This window comes from Temnothorax nylanderi, unplaced genomic scaffold (assembly GCF_030848795.1).
Source record: "Temnothorax nylanderi isolate EJ_2023f unplaced genomic scaffold, tnyl_v1.0 TNYL_tig0023_pilon, whole genome shotgun sequence".
In the NCBI taxonomy this organism is placed as follows: domain Eukaryota; kingdom Metazoa; phylum Arthropoda; class Insecta; order Hymenoptera; family Formicidae; genus Temnothorax; species Temnothorax nylanderi.
In genome coordinates this window covers 481,671-503,839 of record NW_027249085.1, presented here as the reverse complement: position 1 = coordinate 503,839, position 22,169 = coordinate 481,671, and the positions used below count along the sequence as shown (strand labels likewise).

At 37.9% G+C, this 22,169-nt stretch overlaps 1 protein-coding gene across 9 annotated transcripts in view; it reads right to left on the bottom strand.

The window, feature by feature from the left end:
- LOC139769533 (uncharacterized) overlaps nt 1-22,169 on the bottom strand; it is a 405,408-nt gene that overhangs the window by 31,518 nt on the left and 351,721 nt on the right. For all 9 annotated transcript variants that reach the window (XM_071700652.1, XM_071700655.1, XM_071700657.1 and 6 more), the window contains 2 exons: nt 20,874-20,949; nt 15,644-15,746 (listed from right to left, as the gene is read on the bottom strand). In XM_071700652.1, coding sequence (XP_071556753.1) covers nt 15,644-15,746; nt 20,874-20,949 — 179 coding nt within the window. The remainder of the gene's footprint in view (nt 1-15,643; nt 15,747-20,873; nt 20,950-22,169) is intronic.

The following is a 22,169-nucleotide window of genomic DNA, read 5'->3' as shown; positions in this document are numbered from 1 at the left end:
TGAGTGTCACGATAATTATCTGCGATATTTGCAGTAAACAGTCTTGCACGCAATAATTGTTAGTTAACCATTCATCGACAGTATTCTGATAATTGGTTGATCTTTGTTTTTACGTAATGCATATTATGTTAAAAGGGTTTCTAAGTGTTCTCTCGATGCTTAATCTTTCAAATAAGTATTTTGTTGCAATGGGGCTGTTAGAAAAAATATTGAGAGATTTAGTGGAGGTCTTGTTCAATGATAAATGAGCCAAACCGGGTTGACGTTAGATTTGTACGCCGAAGAATTCGATATAGGTATTAGTCAAGCGTAAATTCGCGATACAATAAGGTATATATGAAGAATGGCGGAGCAAATGCTTTCGATCATGAGGGCTTTGTACAAATGTGCTACATTAAATGAAGTCTACGTTTGAATGGATTTTCCCCTTTCTTCTTATCCCACTCGCTTACCATTGTGAGGATAGTTTGTACATCCTTATGCCGCTACGGCACTAACGACAATTTAATGGATCTCCTCATAATGACAAAAACTGGGTATTTCCTGACCAGTTTCTCCTATCTCTCAAGATTACGCTATAAACTGTACGATGCGTCTTTTTATGGATAGTATAACCGTATATCGACGCACGATGAGATTGCGTGTAAGTTATAACTTTTACTATCTACTAAAACGTATAGCGTTATAATGATATTACTTTCAATTAAGTTTTAATTAAGTTAAACTCTAATTAAAGCTAATTAAATTAATTTCGAGTTTACGTGCTCGTACATCACAAATATTTTGTATATTCTAATGTTGTCAATACACTTATTTTAAATCACATTATTTTACGTTTATGTTTTATTATTATTTTATGTTTATAATATTATCATTAAGGATTTGGCAAATGAATTAAAATCTGTCTTTATGAATAATTACATAATAAATATTTAGGAATACAATTATATAATTATTATTATTTTTACTTCAAGCTGCTACTTACATATTATAAGTTATATCGAATTACATAAAAAATATATAAGGAAAAAATCAAGAGTCAAACAAATTATAGAGATCATGCAAAGGTAATATTAAGTTCTTCATATTCGGAATATTGCATAGATTCGCACAAATCAAAGTTTCACGAAGACGCATGATGCAAATACATTTGTTGCAAGGGCATATACCACGTTAAAGTCTATATCTTCAAGTACACTCTAACAGTAAACACAGACGCGTGTGTTCTCCGCAGGGACATTATCGGGACTAATAAACCTGCGAGCTAAACCGCGGCTGCCATACTTTGCCAAGAAAGCTGAGTAACCGTGGCCGTTAAAGTTTCCGTATAATCTTGGGATAGGCGGTTTCGTTCCGAGAAAAGCTTTACTTCGAACCCCATGCTCACACTGAAGTTTGAGCAGCATCCAAATCTATGCGAAAGGGTTACTTGCTTATTATATATGGCTCTTGTTTTGTACTTCCTATATTTTCTATCACAATTATTGTGCACATAATCGTGTCACTACTTTTCCCGGTTTACATAAATTTCCATTTGTATTATCATGCAACTTAAATAATATAATTAATGAAACTTCTAAATTGATTTGTATATTATGACGATCTTGTTTCTTTTAATATAATTAATAAAAGTTATTCGAGTTTTACTCTGTATTCAATCATACAATATAAATTCAAATTTATATTGTAATTTGTGACGATTTAATATATTTTGTTTCGAGAACTGAGAAGCATTATTGAACAGTTTAGATATTGTTCGATCTTATTTTATATATTATTTTTTATATTCTTTGTTTCAAGATAATATCGTAGCCGAATAGTTATGTAACATACATTTTTATTTTAAAAAAATGTAAGTTCTGATAAATATAAAATATATAAAATAAGAGTGATTATAATCATATTGTTCGTATGCAATTTATATATTATTAAATGGAAATTTTCAGCTAAAATAACTTCAGCTGAAATAAAAAAATCAGACCGTCTTCAGCGACGAAATACGGATTTCTAATCGAGATGTTTTCGTCGTATTCAATCACTGTGATATTCGGCGCTCGAGTTAGTTTCTAGAATCGAGTCTAGCTGGTGCTTCCCTCCTCTGGTTCGTTCTCTCGTTCTCTCCGAGTCGGGCCAAGCCAAGATTTGTAGTCGCCGCATAAATTCGAGCTTTCTCCCTTCTCAGACTTGTCCTAATAGATTGGCGGCCCCGATAAAGACGTCCAATACGTACGTGTGTATTTAGACACTCTTGGTTTCTGCATTAATAACGCCTGATTCGAATCAATTCGTCTTAATCGTCATTTTATTGCTAAACATTTGTGGAAGCCTGTTGGTACGCGTAATAAATCGCGGTTTATGATATCGCTCATCCGGAATCGTGCAATTAGAAGTGTGGAATGTGTATAGCCTTGATACATAGACCGCCGCTATACGTATAGCTACGATGTGTGGTATTGAAGATGAAAGCGGTTTTGCGTCTTTCAACCGAGATAACGCTTGTAATTAATATGCGGCAATCTAAAGGGTCAACAATTTCATTAAATTTTCTTTAGAACACTTACGTATATTTGCGTTGCACGAGTACGAATAAGAGAGGCGGAATTCGATATCTTTTTACCGTACATTTTTTTGCGAATTACTTTCCTATTTGATCAATCAGTCGCGAATCATCCTATTAGGTGAACCATCTCGATAATCTGCCACGTGGATTTTTTGCGAGGATCGAGGACGGAATGTATAAACGGTGCAAGGAACACAATCGAAGATAAGCAGACGCAAAGGTGAGCTGTTTTAGATTAAGCCGGATATAAAAAAAATAAAGAGAAAGAGAGAGAGAAAGAGAAAGAGATACGGGGAGGAGACGAGGATAGAGACAGATCCGGAGCGAGAGAGAAACTGATCCGAACGTTTAAAGAGCCACGGGGGTGTTCAACAGCGTTCCGCACTCGACGACGAAATGGTCTCCCACCTCGCCGAAACGGGAAAACCAATCCTCTCTCTGCACCTTCGTTCGCCTTTCGCCTATGTGCCTATATTACCTTCGATCCGCATCTCTGCAAGCCCTCGCCACCCTCCGCAGACGGCACCCGCCGCCGCTGCCTCCGTTACCACCGATCCAGCCGACCCCTTGCCGCACACCTCCATTCGTCCTCGACCCTCTAAACTCGACGTGTTTGGCACCTCCTCCGTTCCCGAACCTGATCCCGCCAAACTGTGCAGTATGTTCGCAGCAGGCGGCAGCCCTCAGGAATTTCATTTCGTGTGCGAGGCTAATTATACGCCGAGCTTTTACATACGAGGCTGTCGCTATTTTACTATGGGTCAGCATGGTGCATGGCTTTCCAAGTTGCGCGCTGTTCGTACCGCTATTCCTCTATAAAAATCACTATAACCCGTATCCAGTGCTCCGATTGCACTGTATATACTAGAGGAAGCAATAGGAGACAATTATGTGAACGAAAGCGTGCACGTAACGAATTTCGTAAACAGGCATAGAAGTTTGTAATGATATATCACGATCGCTTTTCTTTACAATACGAAATTAAGACAGAAAAAATATGTAATAAGGGGAAGATTTCAATTCAAGAATGTTACGATCTATTTCAACGCGATCTTATCGTCTTATCGAAGCGAGACTGAGGAAGGAGAATATTGTATCCGAATATAGCATTGCACGAGCGAGATACGTGTGCACTTACAGGATTACGAGCAAGGATTTCGGCCAGCTAGTGAGGTTCATTCTGTCGTGAACGTATGTTCGTGTACGTTACGCAAATTGTCATATTCATCGCGAGCTCGGAAGACCGTGTCGCCGAGATGTTCGTAAAAACACGTTAACCAGACAACTGTATTACTGTTAGATTGGTCTTGGTTCCGAGGTGCTGATAGTAGTGATTGCTTGGTCGAGGAATCGGGGTTGGGTTAGTGGTTGCAGCGGTGACTCGCTCGGCAACTACTCACGAGTTACTACTACAAACATTGGGTCTCTTTCTCACTCTTTTTCCTGTATGCTCGGTCTCCGGCGATCTATCTTTCCATGCGGGTTCTCGCACCTACGTCGCTCATCCCTTTCTAAAATCACCGCCTTATCCGCCCTCGCGCTTGTCTACCATCATTTACTTTCGACCACTTTCACGATTAAATGGCCGCGAAATTGCGACTGTTTTACGTGAGCTGGATAGTCTAGTCCGCGGTAGCTTTACCGTGGCGGATTTTGAGAGAAAAATGTTGAGATGACTCTGAAATTCCGGCGAATTTCTCGTGTTTTCATCTAATCAATTATTTTACATTATTACTCATAACATATGAATAACGAAAGAAATATATGAAGGAGACTGTACTAGATTTCCCTTTTCTTCCTGCACAGCAGCAATCTTATCTAACGTGCCTATTTTATATATGTACTGGAAAGCTATTGGATAACATTGTTTTTTTTTTTATATTAAATATATAAAGGTAATAAATCGCTATATGTCACAAATGTTGATGCGAGCCTACGTATTTTTAACTTCGGTTTTAATATCAGTATATATAATTTTTTTATCTAGACCGGGCTCTCTTCCCCTATTGTTTGTCCTTCCAATTTCTGCTTTGTCATAGTGCTATATTTCACATGTGTTTGCCGTAATAATTTTCCCTGGTCGATTCATATGTAAAAACGTACACGCTCGCTTCATGCATTTGTGCCCTTTGAAAGTGATGTATGATCTTGATTGGCCGAATCGTTCTGAAGTAGACGTCGTCGAGAGGACAAACGAGCGCCGATTTACATCGGAAATCCGGAGGCGAAATTGCGCGAGGACGAAGTAGGTTTATCGGCACGATTTGTATAATCGTCAAAGTTTTTGGGATTGAAGCAGGGCATACGCGTACACCGTCTCTTGAGTAAACTCGATCGATCTCGAGCTGCGGAAATCTAATTTTACCAAGATACCGTCACTTTTGTTTGCTGACTGTCGGCTTAATGTAAATGCGTATAAGAAATTTTCATTTATTTTTTTTTATCAAAATGTATCTTTAATTTAATCATTCATTTGTTTGAATTCCTACATAAAATAACAAAAATAAAAAGAAAAATGTTTTAAATCGAGGATTTTACCGTACATTTTGGTCGCTCACTCAGCAAAGAGATAATCTGCCAGCGGTTGTATATTTCATCATTAAATGTATGATTTAAAAAACACAATTAACCATTCAGATAAGTCTCTACATATGTATATTGTAACATAACGCACCTCACAATATAATGTTATTTGAATAATAGTATTGAAATATCTTTAATATTCTAGTAAAATGAATCGAGAATTTATGGAAAAACAAGCAATGCATCTTTTATTGTGCATTATAATTACGCGCAACATTTATAATTGATTGTCACGTTGTATTTTATAAGTCAAATAAAATAATTTACATTATTTTGAATAACATTATACATGGAGTTATAAATACAACTTCAATAATAATAAAAATGCTTTTTTATTTATTACACGTCTTTTGTTTCTCTAAAAGTGTCTTATAATTTGCTTTTATTTACTCCGGTATTTAAACATGCCAGTATAATTAACCAAGTGAAATATTTAAACAGAGGAGTTTGTACTGAAAACTAACACAGCCATTATTATTCCCGGGACAATCATCGATATTAATTTCCGCATGCGTTCTGGCTTACTGTGCTAAACGGCTCAGTCGATGCTATTCGATTGAAACGAAATCGTATTTTAATGTGCATTATATTTGCGCTAATATTTATTTCAACTTAAAAATCCACACTTCCCTGAGTCGCGTTTTCATTATTCGAACGAATTTCGAAACGCATGGATAATCAATACGACAGAGTGTTCCGAATAGCTCTGAATTGCGGACGTGCAATAGGAAAGACCAAGTGTTTTAACGACCAAATGGATCTTGCAACGACTGACTGCTGTTAGTACACACAGCCAAGAGGAGATGCACGACCAGGATACGTTGCCTCTTGTGCGAAATACATCTCAAGTGTGGGTACTCCTCAGAACAATACCTACGGGATTCAGTGTAACATCCACAGTCTGGCTTGGAACATTACCTCTTTCGAAACGGGTCACTGAGAACGAACTCGGAGCAATTATAGTGACGACGAAAGATGTAGTCGTTTTCACCGACTTTTAATGTTTTCTGATCAATAACTGTTAAAGATGTAAGCTTATTGCGTAAGTTGAAAAATATAGAAAACAAACATAGCACTAATAATATTTGCATAATTATACATAAAATCGATCTTTTTGACTTTTGTGGCGAAATAACGTTATTAATACTTTATACAGACGTAGAAAGGCTTTTAATATCATAAACTGAAAGGAAATCGAAAGCAGTTTAAATTTAAATTTCGTACTTCAAATGCTATAAAAAAATGTCGATTCTAATAACAAGTGTATTAAGTTATATAAGATTTGGTAGAGATTATCGTATCTATTATCGTTGACAATATGTCTTTATTCGTTTGTGATTTTTCTCGTCGAATCTCGTGGTTCGTAAGAAAAACGAAAAAAGAATCGGAAAAAGGAAAAGAGAGAAAAAGCGTGTCAAGGCTTTAAACCAACGCTAAGGGTCCCAACCTCGCCATGGATCAACTGTAAATGACAAAGCCTCCAATTTCCGTCAATTTATACAAAATACACGTTACAAGTGCCTTGTCTATTTCTTAAACTTTTACGAGATATATCGCATTTTTCTATATTGACTTTACGTCGTATTGCGACGTAAAAGGCTGCGTTCTTAATTCGTATCACGCGCGGATTTCGTATTCTGTCCGAAAGTTTCACATCTCGCCGCATTATCGAGTCAGGAAGTCAGAGTGACCCGGAGATACTGGGGCAGAAGAAATTGCGGCTCATCTGTACGAGAGACTCGCAAGCGTTGTGGGCATCCTTCGATTAGTTAAATCGTGCGAGTAATATAAAAAAAAACCGATTTAGCACGTATGATAATCTTGCCAAGGAGAAATAGGACAAGAAACGTAATACTCGTGTAAAATACGTAATTAATTAATCTTGTTTGTAATTATGACCATTAGCAATTTGAAAGGACCGTAAATTGCCATCATGCATATATGATTATTAAACCAGAGAACAGCTACTATTACTCACAACCTTTAATCGAAATGACGATGTTTAACATCGCGATGTTATGATAATACGTTGTGTCACGATAATTAATATACACCATATCTGAACGGATAAACAAGATATTTAGGATGTACATCTATGCAGCTCATATATGATAATGGTGCATATGCATGATGGATATGCTCTGGTTAGTTGGACAATTTGTAGTCGTTGCTTAAAATGTAACAATTTACCAATCGATTATGGAAGACCATGTTTATTAATCTAAATTAATATAGAGTTGGGGCAATAACATGGCCAAACTTTCGGGCAGATCAAACTTTCATATGTGATTACTAATTTATATCAATATTCATCTATATAAACTCAGTTATGATAGAAGTTTAGCCAATTCGATCACGATAGAATCTGGCTGTTAACAAACAAGTTCTGTTGAATATTTCAAGGATATTATTATATATGAAAAAATGAGCTTAAAAATTGTATAGGGAATGTATAAATCCATTTTAACTGACGGCTCTCTGTATTTGCTGCCTATAAAATGTGCTCTACGAGATTCGGCGTGTTACCGCATTCAATCCTCCGAATCAATTAGGATGGCAATCGGGCATGATCAAATTTGCCAGTCTATGTTTAGTTATTACCAGCATTGCCCGGTGTCATATCCATGAAATACGATGATAAGATCCATTTCCATCATGTTATGGTTGTGTCAAGGTCTTTAGACTCAGCAAATTGCGTTACGTGAAGTTTGATGGATAATCCCGGACGACATGATACTAATCACGTTACCGGTTTGATATCAAAGTCAATTGGTTCTCTGCGTTCGTGCAGGAAGGATGTATCCGCGTCGCGGTCGATCGCAAAGAGTGCGATAATGCTTTGAAACGGGATACACGCGCGTCCTATGGCTCGTTTCCTAAGGGATATAAACTTCCCGTTCCACGGCAATTCCAACCAATTTACTATTCATGCTGCTTCAATGTACGCCCAGCCGCGGGCTGTTGTGATACGGGCAGCCAATCAAAAACTCTCGTCGGAACAACCGACCGGCTGGCCGTCGATGCAACAAGCAGAAACCTCTACTCACAGCCTAAAGCGAGGATGGACGGTCGGAAAATACAGGAGGAAACGATATACAGGAAGGAGAGAGGGTGGGATGAGTAGGAGGACGTACGGAACGTACTGAGCGATTGTTGGTTGGTAGTTTCGTTTGTTGACGTTTCATCCAGCTTCTGTAGTGTTGCGCATACATGCGTTTATACAACGATGTACACTTAACATGGCGTACCACCCAGGGGAGGATAGAGAAGAGTACTTGACTCGCCCCTTGAGCTATAAAAGTAATTATCGGCGGTTAACGATTTTTAACGTACACGGCTACACCAGGCGATCGCCAGGTTCTCGTTGGATGCAGATTTAAATCATGTGGGATAGATCGTGGCGGATAGGTCGCGGATAGGTCGCGAGGAGAAAATCACAAACGTGGGACACCTTTAATTGAATTGTCCTTTGATTTTCGCGCGGCTTCATCAAACCGTGACACTTTGAAACGGCTAACCAATAGAATATCAGTCGTGGCAGATGATGTCATTTCTCTCATTCTTCGATAATTGATAAAAAGATTCACTGCTGGGACATCGTTTTGTATCGTGGTTGCCAACTAAAGGAAATCATTCAGCTTTTATCGTGCTTTATTAGACGTTACGCTACCGCACTAAATATAATTTATGTTGATTTAAAATAATCTCCTCTCGAATAGTTTTTCGTCAAGGAATGTGAAACATCCAAAACAGAATCGCCCCTTGTCTGTAACCAAAAGCCATCCGTATTTGCCATCCAACGGCTTGTCTCACTCCGAGCCGAGTTGAGTTTAAAATCACCGTGTAATTTAATACAGAGTATAGTCAAGCACTCCACGAGGACTCGTCGAGTTGTTGGAGATTTTTGTCTGAACTCGGCTTCTCTCGATCATGAGAAAAGCGTCGTGACAACAGCCTCGTAATAGAAGCTCGACGAGCGGCAACGTGTTAGGGTCCGCAGCGCGATAAGAGGTATCCTTTCTCCTATTTAAGGTCGTAAGGCAAGCGATAGATGAAGGGTGAATTTAAAGGGGCTGGCCAACCTCGCGTCTTCTGGCCGCTTTAACTGCGGGACGACCACCTGCAAGTAGACAGTCCGGATCGACCGGTGGCACGCATACGGTGTACGCTAGCTGCACCGCGATGCCGGAGAATGTATCGTAAGCTTCCTATCTAGCACGAGCGTACTTGCGCACTTCAGTGCCGGGAAGTGTGCCGTATGTATTTCCAACAAGACTCGACGCTTTAACCCACGCAAACGGACTGCGTTGCTTATTCAATGTCTGCACGTCGACCACCCGTCAACCTTGATGGACTAGCCTTCCGATGCGTTAAGATTGCGTTAGATACAACGATATCGCTCACAATTCCCGGGCGTTCGTGATAAACGTGACGATTCCGCGCTATTGCTCTAACAACGTTTGAAATAACGAGGTATGAACATTAGATGAATATTTACGCAGCGTAATATGATATCGATGCGCGCATGGTAATTATGTGGATCTCTATTTCACTTGGTTGCACGTTGTGAAGTATCCGTTTTAAACGAGAATGCGCACACAGTTCTACCCCTTTTATACGTACAGACGAAAATTCCGAGCGTTAATGGAGAATATTTGTAAAATCTGATCGTTGTGGTAAAATCGAGAATAACCGACTACGCACACTCGGTGCTACACTATTAGGATTCTATCTCGTTTCGTACCTTTATTCGCATTCTCCATTATATGGATGTGTTCAAATAGTGGTGTAAAATCTAATGCGTCCACAAATGTGCATAAGTACAATTGAGATTATAAATGATCGTGCCAGGAATTATAATAGTATTATATTTCGAGTTAGCTGTTATGCACGTTATTGGAAATTGTATTTGTAATATATATATTGACAATTTATGTTGTGTAACACTCGTGACTATCTTCTATTAATTTGAATTTTAATTAGTAATATCTCTTCCATATTTAGCGAATATATAAAATACTTTATTTATAATGAAAAAATATTCTTTTGTATAGTTTATAGTTATGATGCATGCATACTTAGCCAAAGTTTAGCCAGTACATTTCATTATGTCTGTTTCTCCTTAGTTACATATATTCTATTATACTCATAACGCAACCTTTAATGTGTATTATTGAGATATATAAGCTATTCGTTTAGTGTAGAGAAATTTTATATGTGAACGCAATCATATTTTGCGTTATTTAATAACGAGGACAAATAATAATCATATAAAATGGCTATGCGTGATAAAATATATTTCACGTTCAGCATGTGCACTAAGATTTAATAATAAAATGTACTGTAATATGATATAACTATTTTTATGAAATACGGGAATTTTGTATTATTTTATGAAATTTCAATGCATTTCTCTCTGTTTTATTTTATAATTATCCATATTTTTCTTTCGGACATATCATGACGTAACGAATATCTTTATAAAATAAATGTTTCAGCAACAAATGTTGCTTTTTAAAATATAACAAAAATAAATGTTAAATACACTTTTAAACGAAACCAAATCGATTACAATTCTCTAAATTAAAAATTTTATAAAATAAAACAAAAATAAAAACGTAAAATTTATTTAAATTGAATATCGCATTTATTGTGATACAACATGTCATCGGGATAATATGTGTACGTCATCGTTTGGTACCTTCGCAAGTCCTGGTTCGACTATGTCCGATGCCGGTGGCGATACAAACTTTCGACATTAACCCGTACCCAAGTTTGTCCTTTCACACGCCAACAATCATATTTTTGCCTGACCGCAAAATTATCTAATTGCCATGGCTATAAAATATTGGCCTAGTTGCCGGATAACTTCGGGACTCAGTCAAATTAAATGCTGGCACGATCCAACTATTCCCTAACTTCCTTTTCGCTTCTTTTTCCTTCTTTTATAATATCATATATATATATATATATATAATAACCAAGAATTTATATAGGTATGTATATAAAAACGTATACACACACAAATGCAATATATATTGCCCATATACTCGATCCTCTTGTTAAGATTGCATTACGCTTTTCATTTATAAGATAAATACAATTGAAATTCAAGCGTTTCTTCTTGCGGCATATTCTATTCATATTCGCGCGCGAGGCAAACAAATTATCTCAATTCCGTTTGTTTATTTGCGTGATGGCTGCCTTGTCGATATTTGTTGAAGTATATAACTCAAGTTTCGATACAGTCGTTGTAACGTCTTCTCGTTTTGTTGAGATATGCAGATCAGCTCTAGGCACGGTGGTTATGGCGCACCGCGTTTTGGATTTGCAGATGAGAGCTGACGCAACCGTCCGAAACGTTGTTGAAAAGATACCGAAGTAAAGAGCAGAAAAGTTCGGGGGAGGAGGGGGTATCATATAAATTCCACCACGTGCATGTAATTCAGCCGAGTAAAACGCTAGCCAATAAACTTGCACTCGGGACTTCTTCTGTTTTCTTTGAATGCATTTCGTGGGCGCGCCTGCGTTGTAGTCTGGGAGGGATCCGTGCTTCTCGATATTTTCTACGGCGCGTTGTTTTTCTTTTATCGTCCCGCTCGAACTTATTTACCCGTCTAAGCTTTTGATATCATATTTTATCACAGGCGAACGAATTCACGCATTGCCTGCTCTTTATTTCGATATTGCAGTAAATAGTATCGATACACGTCGCTTGATATGCGCCGTGGAACATAATGTACGAAAGAACAGACAAGATCTTTTAATTAAACGTTGTTTTATCTCGTTATTAAGGGATTAATCTCCTTCTTAATGAATTGTTGTAAAGATCTTTGATATATAAAGAAAATGTAGTTTATGATAAAGAAGAAAGAATTCTCGTTGTTTAGAAAAAATACATATACATACATACCTAGATTTAAAACATTTAAATAAAAATGTTAACGACATATTTATTAAAATATCATTATTTGAGAACGGAAAATATTGGTTTTTCTTTAGATAAAATTGAAGAGTGTCAATACATTGTCAGAAATAATATAATTTAATTAAATTTATGTTGCTTAATTTATCAAAAAAATTACTTTAGAATTATTCTATACATATATCATAGAAATGTTAACATAATGTTATAACATGATATTAAAATGCAATAAAAGTCTTCTTTCTTTAATCTAATTGTTACATACTTTTAAATATGTAATTTCAGATTTATCTAACGTCTGTTTAAGATTTCTATTATAAAATTGGTTATGTGTTGCAAGAGTTATGGCGTTTTGTGTGTTGCTAACTTTTCTTGTAAAGCAATTGAAAGAAGTTACTGTTGCTACTAATGCTAGCAAAGCAGGAGCGTGATATTATGCGAAATGGTGACTTTGAAGTGTGTATAATGTCGCACATGTATATGCGTCTTACAAGTTGTATACAATTGGCCATCGACACAATGTAAGAATTTGCTTGAAGCGTGCCAAGTCGTTCACTGAAGTTTGAGAGTTTCGTTAGAGTTTCGTAAGATTGCCAATAAGATTTTGTATTTTTCAATGTGAATAACGTATTTGAAAGTAGTATTTAAACATAAAATAAACTATTATTCATTTTTAATCGGTTAGTTATCGGTTAGCTGATTAAAAAGATATAAATTTTTTTGGTTAAAAATGTTTTAATATATTTGTACAATTGCAGACACGTAAATAAGTAAAAGGTTCTAAATAAATAATAGTTTTAATATTTTATTCTTTGAACAAACTGTGTCGAAAGCTTTTTAAATATTTTATAATACAGCAAAAACCAGAATAGAAAAGATTTAATATATTTAGAGAGGATCCAAACTTTCCTGTTAATTAAGTTAGTAATCCATTCGTATTTAATATTACTGTAAATAATTTAATACTTTATATGTATGATTAGATTATGTCATATATTTTTGATATTTTCTTGCACTTACGCATATACGTATACTAGACACCACAGACGCGCGCTTCGCGCGCGCAATTTAGCTTTAACATTATGCTATTACACTATTAACTTCTTGATACACACAACTATCAAAATATACGATAACAGCTGCAAATGAAGTAAGCGCAGCGAGAGAACCAATCGGCATCGCGGAAAAGCGACAACAATAAACTTCAATAGATTCGAGTATCGACTTTACATCTCTTTTTTAGATATGGAAAAATGTTTTATAAAATACGAGCGTTTTCTATAAGATACAGTTTTATTGCTTCAAAGAGTTGGAAGTAGAGTTTAAATTATTTGTAACAAGATAACCGACATTTTTGGACTATTGTATAATAAAATTGAAAGAAACAAGATGCGAATTTTAGACCTTCATATTATAGAAGATCTTGAAAGTCAAAATGAAAATAAATTTTCCAATTATGTCGGTGTAGCTGCTTATAAAAAATGAGACGGACAAGATGTTGAAACCAAGCGCAATCCAGGGTTTTACTGCGAAATTCTACATATAGATTCGGTTAGAAGTAAAAGTAAATTACTTTTACTTCTAACAATAAAGTTGAAGGTAAAAGTTATAAATCAATGTAATTTCACGTGATTGCGTTTTTAATCGCGAAAACGTATATCCGCGCTTAAGAACTGTCACGAGGGCTGAATGTTTACAGCGCGAGAGAAGGCGAACAAGGTAAACTTCTCTACGAAACTATTATTTTCTCTTATGAGAAATTTAAGGTACGTTCGTCGAGGAATATTAACCACGTAAAGGTGGCCAGCAAGAAAGTACTTTCTGCGAATTTGGCCTATGCAAATACGGGTGAACAATCCGGGTAGGTCGAGTTTGCAAGCCCTCGCCTAGTGAAAAAGTTTGGACGCCCCGCGACGAATACTAATTAAAGACTTGCGGAATGAAATTAGTTAGCCGAGGGGTCGGGGGGGGGGGTGACTCTCGAGGATGGACGATGGAGTCCTCGACTCGGCGACGAAGAGCCGCTTATGATAATATAATAATACTTACTTGGGGCCTCGGAGTGCTACCTCCAAGCTCATTATGCGTTTAGTTCATAACTTCAATTGGATTCTTACTATCCCTACCGAGCCGGGGCTTTCATCCGACCGTTGTCTCAAACCATCCTAATTATACAAGTAATTACTATCGCGAAAGAGAACGTTTCAACTCATTCATGGCCGCGATGATGCTGCATAAGCAAAGATAGTTTATCCCTTTTGCAATTCAAATATTTTGTTCGAGATATTTGATTAAAATTTATTGTACTTATTATAATTTCCTTGCAATAGAAATACAGTATCATAAATTTCAGAATTTAAACGTTTCTATCATATCACGTATATACCTTTTTATTCGTCAACATTTTTGATGGCTATAGTTTCTTTTCATTAGAATCGTATTTGGTTACTTCACAATTCGGTGCATTTTGAAATGCGATTTACGACTTACCGTTGGTAAACGCATTTTAGAAGAGAGAAAAGAGAGAAAAGAAAATATTTGTGACCCCCATTGCTACGGGAAATTTTCACAAGGTCCATACTGTCGCTCGCCAGGCTTTGAAATCAATCTCAGTACTCTGGGAACATGATAGTACGACGCGAGTAGAACTTCTTCCTTCCTCCACCTCGGTCCATTGAAAAAAGGCTCTTGAGTCCATCTCAAGGTATCGATTAACAAACACTCGAACAGCTAGTGCTGCCTTTGTAGAGCCCGCTTTGCAGAGTAACCGTTCGTGGTAAAGCCGTTTCGAGCTTTCCTGAATGGCACAGTGAAAGCTTTCTGTGCGAACGACTCACCGAGTGTTGCACAAGAGGCGGACCTTTCGAACTCCACAGAATAACGCGACCGTGCGCATCCATTTGTGCGCGGTAGAATTTCGCCGACCTAATCGAATTCCGGTTGCGTCGGCGAAATTTCCGCATTCGCGACCGACGAGCGCGATATTTAATTTAGCAGCGCCGATTTGGTATTCATGACGAGACATGGCTGTGGACGTAAATATAACGCTTTGACGGAGCACTTGGAAATATGTATCGACCCTTTGATTTTCTTTTCCGAAAATTGTACCGATATTCTACTCGTCGGGCTGACTTTGACTCGTCAAAATTGCTTTTAGCTTTTGCCATCGAAGACTTGTACTTAACATGCTTCTTATTTTTAGATAAGCATGTAAAATTCTTATAATCTCATTTTCTCATTTTTACGTTCCGATCATTGACAGTACCCGCTTTTGTACAGACGAACTCCGTATTGTATATTTATGTTATACAATATTTTGTGAAATTTTAGAAAGTAACACGATAACGCGACAACGTGACAACGCGAAATAAGAAACCTGACAGAAAACTTACTTTGTTTAGATGAGAGATTACGTAAGACATTGAATTATACCTACATTCGTTTGCGGCGATATATATAATTAAATACTTTCACCTGCTATATCAAGAAAACCATTTATCACGATAGTAATCATGCTCTATGCTACACTCTCTTATGCAACAAAACTTTTGACCGTAGTATGTGAAAGTACTTACCCTCGGATTTAGGTGCGGGAGGTTTGCGAGTGGCCCAATTTGTCCGAATACTTCTGCCACCGAGCCATTGGCCGTTCATGTTGCCGATGGCACTCTCTGCTTCCTGAGAAAAGACAACAGGAAAAATCAATATTTCCTGTCGGAAATTCGAATAGCGAAATTCATATATTAAAAGCAGAAAAGAAGCTATTTTGTTAGTTACTAAACATAGGAGGTTACATAAGTTTTGATAGTAATTATGTTGAATTTTGTAAACATTTGTTTATAATTTATAATATTTGCTTTGTTAATATTTCTAATCGAGGTTTTATCATTCTCCTATGACCTATAACCTATATCGTTATATATTAAAAAACGATTTTCATTCTTTTATTTTTTGCAACGTTGGTTTTCGATTTTACAATAAAATATGTTTTTTTTTACAATGCCTTAGTACCTAGTGTATCCAATTTTATTTAGTCTTTATGCTATTGCATCGTTTATTAATTTACTTTTTGTGATCAAAACAGTCGTTGATTTTACAAAAAGCATTCAAGTGGCAATACAAAATATTTTTGCATATATACCAAACGGTCGTTTTATTTTATAATACACTTTATCGAATGCGTATAAATGGATATGATTGCAGTTAAATTTACAAAATTCTTGCGTTACAATGCTATATCCTGGAAACACACGCTAAAACATACAAATAAATGGTATGATACAAAACGCAAAAACAAAGAAGATAATCAATGCTTTTGTAAAATTCGTCATGTAATTAACGCGAATTTCCTAAAAAATTATAAATAATTGTGAAATTATAGAAAAGACGTAGACCGTGTGTATTTACGTATTACAGAATGCTTCTAAGGGATTTTTCCGAGAGGCGAATGAAAATACGCGTCGTCGCGCAGTGCCTCTGCGAAAGCTCCTTTATTGTCTCTCGCAACGTCTATAACAACAATTGCGGGACGTCGCATCGTAAGACCCGCGCGACGGCATCCGCGCGAGACGCGGCGGGAGGATGCCGCCGCATTCACACGCAAAACCGCGGATAAAACCAACAGGTATGTTGACGTCAATATTATCCGCGACTTATTGTTGATTCAGCCGCGGTATCCCGCCGGCGTGGCCCTCGATCCAGGTCAACTTAATATACGTTTTGAAATTTTATTCGATCGACTGCACTCTTGATTCCCCGGATTTTCGTGAACCGCTTCGGGCGATCCGGGACATTTTCCATTGCGACATTGGATTCTCGAGGCAGGGTTGGGAACACCTATGGCAAAGACGAGAAAGCACCGCCGACGTATACATATTTCTACGAGCTATTTGCACAATTCATGGACATTCGACTGAAACGATTTTCACGGCGGTAACCAATCCGTCTTCCTATACGTTCATTATACGATTCGTATGGAAAACAAAATCTTTATATTAATCGCGAAACTCGCGGAAAAGGTAAAGAAATCGCATCACCGTGATATTCGCAACGCACACAGCGAGAAATAGATACAGTATGGCACACGTCATCGCTTGCATCGTGCAGTACACGCACAAAGACATACATTCGCGCGACATCGTGACGATGGTATTCGGACGGTAGATCCGCAGGATGACTGAGAGATGGAGACCTAAAAATATTCTCGCCACGAGGAATTCCCCGAAAAAGTTTACTGTTCGAAAAGCTCTTTGGGCATGAGAAACGAAGGGAAGATACGTCTCTCTCTCTCTCTCACTCTCTTTCTCGTTTCCTCCCCCCCCTCTCTCTCTCTCTCTCTCTCTCTCTCTCTCTATTTCTGTCTGTCTGTCTCTCACTCTCTTTCTCGTTTCCTCCCCCCCTTTTTCTCTCTCTCTATTTCTGTCTGTCTGTCTCTCTCTCTCTTTCTTCCCCGCTCTCTAACCTCCCACAGTCTTTCCCCTCTTTCCAGTTTCCACGGCAGCAGTCTACCCTCTGCCGTTCTCTACTTTCAGCCATTTGCGCCATTCGGGGCGTCCTCGGCTTTGCCTTTGCCTCATCTCCAGCCGTTACTTTCTTCCACGGCGCGGGCTACGCTTCAGCCAGTGGCTCTCTGCGCTTTTCTGCACGCTCCTCATTCTCCGTCGCACATCCCCCGCTAGATAAAGTATTTCCGATTCGAATCTCCATTCCCGATATGATGCCGCACATTCGCGCGGTTAGCCTAGATAGAGCTCAGGCGACCGAATGCCCCGTTCTAAGCCGATTCTAAACTTCGGTCGATATCCCGCCTCTTCGACCCGCAACCCCTGAAAACCACCGCCGCTTGCCTCCTTCCGTCCGGCGTGACCAGGGCGTTTACGTGGTACCAGAAGTGCCACCTCCAGAAGCCAGTTGCCTCCCGTCTCACCCTCCCCTCCCCGCATTTTCCACCGGCCGGCAGTTTGAGCTGTCCAAGCACCCATCAAATCGAATTTCTTCCGCGGTCAGCGATGCTATAGGCAGACGGGAGCGCCGCTTACCGACACCCAACTGTTTTACACGCATTATTAAGTCATGCGCCGGCACGGAGTAACGCGCTGTCGGATTACGTGGCCTTAACGAAACTTCCTTCTGCACCAAACAAACTGTACAAAGCCCGATTGTAATCGACTTTGCCTCTTTAAGCTTGTCTCTTTTAAATTATACAATATTTATGTCGATTTTTTATTGTTTTTCTCAATCAAGCTCTGATACATTTTCTTAGTCAAAGGTATAAGTATTTTTAACAAATTGTGGTATATAAGAATTAAACTAGCTAGCGTTTTTACATATCTTGTTAGCAATTATATTAAAATTTCGTATTTAACAAGAAATTATTAGATTAAATGGTAACATTTGGTTTATTAATAATTTTTTGTTGAAACTTTAATACAGTATAAATGATATAAGTTTGTACAAACTACACGCGCGTAATATGTTTAAACTTAATTTGTTAGGTTAATAGGGCAAAACTCCAAGCGGTATTTCTTTCGAAACGTTTCCAATTATTTATTTAATTTGTTCGTACAGTCGAGGAAACTTAAGTAACATTTCAATTTTTAATAAAAACTGTATGACTCCATGACCAAATAAAAATATGACCTGTTGTTTTAAAAATTCTGCGACTCGCTACGTACGATATTTCTATTGCATCAAAAAATAAAGACTATTTATTTACATGGCTATGCGTATATTCAATGCCACGTGTCAACGTGGCCGTTATGCATTCGATATTTTGACTGCAGCCGTAAATAAAATAACATTAACACATACGAAGGCACCGTTTTCCAACGCGTCGTAAACGACGTTCTAATTGCTTTCGTTTACCTACCTATAGCGTAGAATACAAATCTATGCGAATGGAAGCACGCTTTTGTGTATTTAAGGTCGTGAGTCATAATATCGCACGATTTATCGATCAAATGGTAAAGCAACAAAAGTTGACAGTAACTGGAGCGACCTGAGCACTTACGTAGTATGTGTGTAAGTACACACCGGCTATCAACTGGTAACAGGGGCAGAGCTTGGACTACATGACGGATCCATCTACGCATTGAATACATTGTACCATATTCGCTCATGGAAACGTTTTATCAATACATATTTCTTTTCGAAATAACAAATCTCGGTTTACTACTATTTCGTTTGAAAGACGAACATTCGAATCATAAATCAATTTCCATCGCGCACGTTTAAAGAGAACTGTTGCCCAGTAGTAAGGTATCGTCGCACCTGTGATGAATGTCGCGTATAGATACACGAAACGTATAGGAGCACGCAGCGGGACATTATAAAGCTCGGTATTCATTAGATGCAGTATTTGGGAGTTCGAATCCGTCTCCCAAAAGAAAAAAAAAAAGAGAAAACGAGAATCCCGGGAATTCCTATTTCGTCGTACATCTTAAAAGAGCCAGGATGTTAGATGCTGGGCGATCAGAGCTCGCGATTTAGATACGTGTATCCGACGGTCGAAGGATATAGTGGCGGTGGGACTGGTCGGTGGACGGGGGATAGCGGTGGGAAAGGAAGGGGAGAAATTTTCGCGTGTTCCTCGAGGTTAACGGAGACACTCGGGAAATTTATACTTCGGCAATAGTAATACCGCGGGTGTGAGGCAGGTGCCGGCGGTGGTCCAGATCGATAGGACATTAAAACAGAGGGGAAACGGAGAGAGGGTCTACCTTCGGGGCAGGCGCCTCGACGAATAACCCCGCCATAAACGGAGGAAAGCCTTCTTTTACTCAGCCGTACATCTAACTTCGCCGTGATTTACGTCGCGGATTTTGGCGGGTCACACTAAAACTCCGGCCACTCTCCATTTAGCCCCGAAAAATGATGTTGTAAACCGTGACGGTCGGGGACCCTCCTCCTTATTTGATCAGCGAAAGCCGGGAGGACGGCGTCAAGTTTGACATACTGCGAGAGTGATGGATGTGATTTCGCAGTTGTTGTCGTTGAGAAATATTCGCGTTCTTTCCGACTTTGGGGACAATCGGAGTTAAATGCGATAATTAAAATGCTGCTCGAAAGGGAATTATCTACTTTGCCGTTATGTTGCCGTAATTCTGATTTACATAAAAATGCATCGAGCTCTTTTATCTCCTTTACTCACACAAGTGCTCTGCAGATAATTTTTTATTTCATTTTTATTATAATCTCGTAGGAATGAAATTACAAACGTTGTTGTTTTAATTGACGTGCTTTGCATGCTCTAGCCTTCTTTAGAACGACTGCTTTTTGGACTTTCTTGAAAGTGGCCACATTCTGGTAAAAGAGAACGTTACAAGAAAGCGTGATGTATAAAGTTTTCTTGTAAAATCTGCAAGATTCTGAAGTTAATTCGGAATAAGTACATTTTTGGTAGTTAAGATTTATCGATTGGTACATACTCGGACTTATCTTATTAAACTTTTTAAATAGAAAGAAATTCCTACTGCTAAAAAGAAATGTTTTTCATGCTGTAAAACCAAAACATGAACAGAGTTGTAAAATTTTGTGTTTGAGAGCTATATGTCCCTAATAATTTAGATTTTGTTGTATTTCTTAAAAATAAAAATAACTTATTGACTAGCAAGATTACATATTGTATATTAATCTACTTTTAACATATAAATGTGCATAATTAAATGCGATAGTGTCTTGTGCAAAGTTTAAATATCGTAGCTAAGGCTCATGTGATAGAATCAGTTTATTATCTCAGCTACGATATAACGCTAAATTTCCTACTTTTTAAACAAAGAAACTGAATTAATAGTATCGCTCGCTTACCGCCTTTTTGACGAACGAAACAAATCCATATCCTTTGGACTTTAAAGTTTGGGGATCTCTGACGACTCTGCAATCTCTGTAACATAAATGTGATATTGGGTAAGATAAGCTATAGATATAAATGGAGTGTAAGAATAAAATTCAATTAATCAAGAAATCTTATAAATATATAAAATTCAGTGGTTAAATCCAACACTCCTTTCTAATTATTTCAAGAAGTTATCAATTAAGGGCTCTTTCATTTCAATTCGTATCTGACATTCTTTTTGCATCTGATGCCAAGATTTAAATAACTTAAATAATTACTAAGTTTTTAATAACAATTTTATATACCTTAATCACGTTTTCTTTGCGTTATAAACATCGAAATAATGCACGTATGAATGTAATGATATTTTTTTCTGAATTCATTCCCCTCTGTGTCTTCATTATTGCAATATTACAGTACTTGTAGCGAGAGACTTCAATTTGTTTCATGCGCAATTGAATTTTGAAACGCTCATATCCTCTGGAAAAGTACTGGTGACATTGTCGGGCGAATTGGGACCGGGTTGCCCGCGCGGACCATCCTCGACGAATTCTTCCTCATAATTAAGATTCCAGTAGCGCCCGGCGGACAAAATTAGGAATACTGGAACGCCCTGGGGGCTGCAGTCGTTTCGGCGGGAACTTAAGGCGAGGAAATATCCTTTCGACCGATAGAGCGGAGTGGCATGCGCCGCGAATAAAATTCCGCATCGCACATATACCGATCTCTCCTTTCACTTCCGTTATCCGGCGGCTACCTGGACTTTTTTCGACCGCAATTGGAAATTTTCAAAAGACTACGTCGCGCGCGGTACCCATTATCAACTATGTACGGTGATTGATGTAGACGGAACGGCGGAACTTTGATATATGATACTTTTCACGTACTACGGAATTAATTGCCCGTAGAAAAAAATTGCTGGCGTGAAGATGACAGTACTGATCCTCTTCCTTTATCTTCTCGTTTGTGATGGATTAAGTGCTGAAGAGCAGCATGTAATTAGAAAATAGTTTCGTTCGTTGAATGACACCTAGACGTTTATGCTAGGTGCATTTTACAAATAGTGAAGCACGATTATTTTTCGTTAACAAATCAAAAAGTCGATCACTTGGACAAAACTTAGTAATATTGTATTAAAGCGCTTCTATTCTATTTCAATAAATTGATTCTTTTGCCACTCAGTTTGCCCATCAAACTGAAAGCATGCTCAGCTTTACGAAGATAAGTCATTAAATGCATAATGCGTGTAATGTGTTATGTGTTTGAAA